At 40.6% G+C, this 6586-nt stretch overlaps 1 protein-coding gene across 1 annotated transcript; it reads left to right on the top strand.

Moving 5' to 3' along the window:
• Positions 1-1605: 1605 nt before the first annotated feature.
• Positions 1606-6304, top strand: znf488 (zinc finger protein 488). The gene is made up of 4 exons (XM_023969755.2): positions 1606-2049; positions 3221-3443; positions 3835-4066; positions 4395-6304. Exons 2-4 carry the CDS (start codon positions 3228-3230, stop codon positions 5510-5512), a joined length of 1566 nt encoding a protein of 521 aa, XP_023825523.1. The 5' UTR covers positions 1606-2049; positions 3221-3227; the 3' UTR covers positions 5513-6304.
• Positions 6305-6586: the final 282 nt, after the last annotated feature.

Consider the following 6586-nt stretch of genomic DNA (forward strand, 5'->3'; position numbering starts at 1 on the left):
TGCTTTGAGATCATGGCGCCTTGGAAATGGATGGGGGGGGGGGGGGGGATGTTTAAGATTGAAACAGCAAAATATGTATTGTTATGCTTGTTAAAAGTTGCAATTACATAAAGTTATTTAAAAATGCAATTACATGTAAAAAAAAATATATATATATATTTTGTAATTCTTACTCCACCCCACGTCTGGATGTCGAGCGTATCAGATGAGGGCATACCAGTTAGCGGCGGTGGAGAGGCACACACCCCCCCGGGCACAGATTAAATTTATGCCAACCACCAATTAGTGTAGTCGGGGTGAATCGAGTATCGGAGGAGAGGTGTCCTGACATCTTATTGTTTAGTTAGATGAGAACATCTTTCCGTTGAAACGCTGTTCTTCACAAGTCTACTCAATGTGATTCAGCCAAAATGTCTGATTAAAACAAGGGATGCTGAATTGACTGGATTATAGAGCAGTGGATGCAAAAAAGTAAAGAAATACATATTTAATACAATTTATAAATGTCCCCACGCGTCATATTTCAACGAATGTACGACATGGACTAAATAATGATTGGTAGTACATGTATTTGAGTTTCAGGAAAAGCATTAGCTCTGTTGAAGAAAAGAGAATGACAAATTGGCCTCTCACTGAGGTGATAATAACGATAGGCTACTGGTTCATTTTCAGGGGCTAAATGTAAAATTGAGCATTAGCTTACTAAATGCCATCTGATCCAGGGGGTCCGGCCTAGCCACTGGGCAAATGCATTATTCATCAAATTAAACTGGAAACGATTTATTTTTTATTTAATGAGAATTTAGTGGATTATTCTGCATCACGGGTTTAGTTGGGGTAAATATATGAGTAATCTCTTCCAGGCTGAGACATTTGTAAAATACAGTATAACTACCATGGGACTATTGGAAATGTTTCAGCTTCGGTTGGTGGCCTACTATTTAGGGATAATGTCAACATTTATTTGATATTTGAAGATTGAAAATGAAATGCTTATACTTTTTCACTAAATATCACTGACACATAGGAAATACTTCTGCATACAGGTGGGTGTAAAGGAATTTGAAATAGGACCACTTCGAAATATCGTGTCAGTGTTCTGTGGATTTGAATAGCATTCTTATGCAATTGAACATACCATACATTTCGATGTAGGCTACATGTATGGTGAGTTAATATAGCTACATAGCCTTCTCATTTCCACGCTCCTAACCAAAAACATTAGAAATGTGTAGTAATCGTTTGAGTGAATTATAGCTTTTTCTTTTAGTTCCATGTTCGATTTGTCAACACCGGCATGACTTGCATGGGTTTTCCCAGAGAAGATGGATAACAAAACTTAATAACAATTCGTCTGGGTAAAAATGAAGCATAACGTTATCTCTTTGCAACTAACAATTCGACTCTACTAAACAATACTGACGATGAATTGTGCAACCTTGAGCAAAAATGGGTATCTCTCTCTCTCTCTCTCTCTCTCTCTCTCTCTCACACACACACTCTTTACCAGTTCAGAGTTCATATGTTGCTAATTATCCGGACTGTAAAACCAAAAAGAACCAATCAGAGTTCCCCTGGAGGAACTGATGTAAGGCAGAGCTTGTGTGTGTGTGTGTGTGTGTGTGTGTGTGTGTGTGTGTGTGTGTGTGTGTGTGTGTGTGTGTGTGTGTGTGTGTGTGTGTGTGTGTCAGCACGCCTCACTACTCCTGTCACTGATGGAGATAATGGGCTTGTTCCGACATTGCAGGCGACTGCCGATCAACAAAGACCTTGCATCATAAATAACCACTCATTAATATTTGTAGATCAGTCAGTCAGTCACAATTTACCCATGATACATTACGGTTGTGATCCTCTCGAACACGGCCATTAAGTGTGTGTGTGAGCGGAGCAGAGTCAGTAACGAGGCAGACGCTGTCGTGATCACTCTCGTTCTCAGACGGTAACAGCAACCGAAGGAAGGAGAATCGTTATAGCGGCCAGTGTACCTGCTGATAACCAGCCTCCTCGCGGACATACTGAACCACACGCTACCTCCACGACCAGCCGGTGAGTGGGCTATGCGCATGCAACAGACAGTTTTGGGTTCTCTTGGATTAGTTGTTTTTTTGGAAAAGGGAAAGTGTTATCTCTAGCAAACCTTTACGCTACAACTGGTGTTTGTTTGTGAATGAAGACCTTCTCATCAGACATTGTTAGGCTATTCCATTTATTGGAAAAATAGCTACATCTTTATATAAATGTTTTATTTAATATGCATTGTATTTGATATATCCAGAGGAAATATTCCGTATTAATCAAAAGCCTATAGCCTACACTAAAATAGACACACCGTCCAGCTCAAGTGAATAGACCAAAACCTGTGAATGGACATTGTTTACAACAAATCTCAGTGTGGCTATAATGAATATATTAATATGACCAAACTGACTCGAAGCAGAGACGCATGTAGACCAACGAGGCAGTTGCAGCGCAGATGGGGAGACAATTGGACAAACCGGCTGAAAAAAAATTAGACAAAGGATGCTAGAAGTCAAATCCATTACATGCCTGCTACACATTGTCGGAGGAAATCTAGCTGAATGATATAATAAATCAGAATTTGCCACTCAAAAGTATGGTTGAAAAATATAAAATACAAAAGTCAAATAATGTTTAAAAAACAACAATTTATAAATGACAGCAGCGCCACGGGGATATGAACTCTCAAACCTGTGGTTTTAAACATTTAAAAGTATGTATATGTAACACAATTGAACGTGATTCATATTGTGGTGTAATAAAGATACTGTATGATTAACCAAAAAACCTATTTTCCTATAGGTCTAATTGTGTCTGGAGTCTGCACTATTTGCTATTAAAAATGGATTTCTGATGGAAAACAACGAATATTTCGATAAAATGAATCGGCCTGTTAATTCAGAAATAGAAAAACGAATCAAAACCACTATTCATAGATCTAGTCTACTATTTTCGAATCGCATAAATGATAGTTATATAGGGCTACTTATTTGGGATTTTGCATGTTTAAGCCAAATTTATCAGGCCCACGTTTTAATATAAGAATGCAATACATTTTCACAATTATTTCACAAAAGCATCATATTCAAACTCTCTATTCCTCACCTTTAAAATGTCCTACATTTAGGATCAGACGTCAATAAAATAACATTCATTTTAGCAATGCATTTTTATTAACGTATTTTGTCTTTCCTTACAGGCTAACCATGGACCATAGTTTTTTATCTCGTTCCCTCTGGAACAGTGAGGGTAAATTCCTCCAGCACCACGCGACAGACCTCTATACCAGCGTGCACGTCACTCGCAACATCCCCGCTGGGGCACAGTTCGGCCCGTGCATCCTTCAGAACACTTTCTATGACACCATCGCCTTCATAGCGCTCAAATCCCGCGACAAGAGAAGCAAATCATACGTGTTCAGGGTAAGTTCATTTTTGAAATATTGATTAATAACACAATTTAACTTGCAAGCTAGGATACCACAGAGACAATGAACACATTAGACGTTGTTCTATATATAGAAGGGAGTGCAGTGCACATATTCATAAAAACAGGGGCTAATTATATGCTAAATCTAAATCTTATTAAAAAACGTCAACAACAAAATGACAAGTTCTACAATGTGTGTTGGTGTAGCCATCCATATAGGCTACCCGTGGGAAATGATTGACCATGCCATTTGGTCACATGTACACCGTTACAAATTCAAATCAATTCAGTGTTTTCACTATGACTGGGGAGAGGTGAACCTCATTGACATTTTGACAATGTTGTCTCTACGAATTAATATTAATTAATGATTTCTCTCAACAGGTGGACCCCGAGGCTATGCGGAGCTCTGCTCTAGTGTTGTCCTGGCTGCGGCTGGTGCAGGCGGCGTGTGGCAGGGAGGAACAGAACACCGAAGCGTTCCTGAAGGGAGGCCAGCTGTATTTCCGGACCACCAGGGACATACGTCAGGAAGAGGAACTGTTGGTGTGGTATGACCAGGAGTTGTCACATCTACTGGGCTTCACTGACATCTCAACCAGAGGACAAAATGAAGGTGAGAGAGAGATAGACACTTGGGAAAGCGCTATAGAAATACAGCTCTTCGCCACCATCCTAATCTTCATCATCGTCCTCATTTCAACATATAGGCTTACTAATGTAACCGATGTTGTTTGGTTGTTTTAGCATTTTGCCAGGAGTTTTGTTGTAGCCTGCGTAAATGCGTAATGCATATTGGAAAAGACAGAAGGAAGAGGAAACGACGGAAACTTTTCAGAGAGAATATATGTGGACTATTGTTATTTGATTAGTTTATGTCAGATTTTTCCCCAATGTGTTTTGTAATGTACATATTAACGAACAAATTGTATATCTCTTCACAGAGCTTAAATGCGCAACATGTAACCAGGTCTTCAAGAATGAGCATCCCTATTTGGCCCACTGCCGCTTCCTGTGCGCGCAGGTGAAGTATGACGCGCTGAGCAGAGAGGCCTACGAACACAAACACATGGAGATAAAGCGGCAACGACGCGTCACAGACTTCCACAACATCGCCAGGGATCTGGAACATAAAAGATACGGCGCCAGTGAAGACGCTGAGATTTCCCCGCGGAAGTGGAAACACGAGGAGACGGGTTATCCCCGATGGAGGAAACCTGTTCTACTTGAGAAAACCAACATATCGAACAACAACAACATCACACAGGTAACCAGAGACGACCACCTCACTGCGCCGGAGTCAACTGGCTCTGCCTTGAAACTGAAGGCGGAGAAGTACCAGCTCAAAAAGGACCACGTGGAATGTAAAAATAGTGCGTTTACAGAGGTTGGAGCAGCGAAAATGAGTTTTACGCACGAGAAAGAAAAGCCAACGGAGGCTGATTCTGAGACAGTGCGGGAGATGAGCGCTGATTTTAACGCAAACAGCAACAGCAGTGCCTTTTCATTCGTTCTGCGCAGTGGAGCGGAGGAGCAGAAAAGCGCTTTCTGTAAACCCTGTAAAAGGACTTCTAACGGCTCTACAGCGCACCCATCCAACACATTACCTGCTCCATTGAACCGCCTAGAGGAAGTGAGAGACGTTTTTACCGCAAAGACGGTTCTGGGATACAACAATCTGTTGGCTACTAATATGTTGAATGGTGATTTACCTCGCGCACAGACCCTACCCACACCGGTTAATGGAAACGCTTTCCCGTACGCGCCAGAGCACTGGTCCAGGAGCATTGGAGACCAACTACAAACCACGTCGTCTTTAACAATTCTTCCACCAACGTTTACCTCCATTGGGGTGTCAGTACAAAACTGGTGCGCCAAGTGTAACCTCTCCTTCCGCATGACGTCTGACCTAGTGTTACACATGCGCTCGCACCACAAGAAGGAGTTCGCGGCGGAGTCCCAGGTGAGGAGGAGGCGAGAGGAGAAACTCACCTGCCCTATCTGCCACGAGTTCTTCCGGGAACGGCACCACCTTTCACGTCACATGACATCGCACAATTAAAACCCATTGGGCATAAGAAAAGCCATTAGAAAACGTATATTTAAAGAAAACGACATCGGACATACTGTATGTAATTAAAAAAGTAGAACAGAGTAATTTAGAGTAATTAAGCATTTAATGACAATTTGAAGTCACTAACATCTTAATGTAGGACCATCCACTTGTGATTATCGATCATTACGCATTAGGGCGTATTTGGGCACGCAGGTGCTCATTCAGGATTGCACACAGTGTCCACTAGATGTCCACAGAATACGAAATTGAATACACAACATATTCATTTTTATTATCTGCACAGTGGGTGATAGGAATATTGTGTGTAATTGGGATTATAAGGTTCTATCTGCATTTTTGTCCAATTTTAGTTATTGACATTCTTGTTCTACTCAGTGTTCTATTATAGTACTCTAAATACCCCAATTAAAATGTTGTTAAGTTAAAAACAGTACACAATCACAATTACTGACACCATTCAAACCAATGAGGGTTCAGAACTTTAAAGACACTTATCTCAGAATCATATTTTTGCAGATAGAACCTTAAAGTCCCAAGCTCTCGGTATGTCTGATCCGTGCCTTATGAAACTCAGGGTGGGACTGAAGAGAGAGACTGAAGGTCGCTTGCAGCTCTTGCTATAGACCTCTGATTGTTATAAACATGTTTTCAATGTCTATTACTCACATTGTTTGACTAGACATACAGTATTACCCGAGCTTGTACGGAGAGAGATGTGTAGATTCATTTAGCTGTTTTTGATGTACAGAAAAATAATAACATCAAATCCAAACTCTACTTGCCCTGTGTTCTCTTTAAACTTCCATAAAGACATTTTGTGTGAAACACATGGACATTGTATTACTTGACCCACTATATACCCTGGCTTCACCCATACCTGACACAAGACATACAACCTGGACTATTTGTCCCATTTCATTTTGGCCCATTTAATGTATTGCTGAATAAAAAATATACAGATGAAAATGACTGCAAATAACAAAGTGGATGATAATATGGAAACACATAATTTATCTGTTTGAAGAACCATTTTAGCAAGTTGTCTGTCATATGTTTGAG

This window comes from Salvelinus sp. IW2-2015, linkage group LG25, assembly GCF_002910315.2.
Source record: "Salvelinus sp. IW2-2015 linkage group LG25, ASM291031v2, whole genome shotgun sequence".
NCBI classification, from domain to species: Eukaryota; Metazoa; Chordata; class Actinopteri; order Salmoniformes; family Salmonidae; genus Salvelinus; species Salvelinus sp. IW2-2015.

What these genes read in the sequence shown, in the direction of transcription:
- znf488 (XM_023969755.2), top strand. Translation starts at nt 3,228, where the DNA reads ATGGACCATAGTTTTTTATCTCGTTCCCTCTGGAACAGTGAGGGTAAA. An exon ending in GCAAATCATACGTGTTCAGG is followed by an intron (nt 3,444 to 3,834) that starts GTAAGTTCATTT and finishes TTCTCTCAACAG; the next exon opens with GTGGACCCCGAGGCTATGCG. An exon ending in AACCAGAGGACAAAATGAAG is followed by an intron (nt 4,067 to 4,394) that starts GTGAGAGAGAGA and finishes ATCTCTTCACAG; the next exon opens with AGCTTAAATGCGCAACATGT.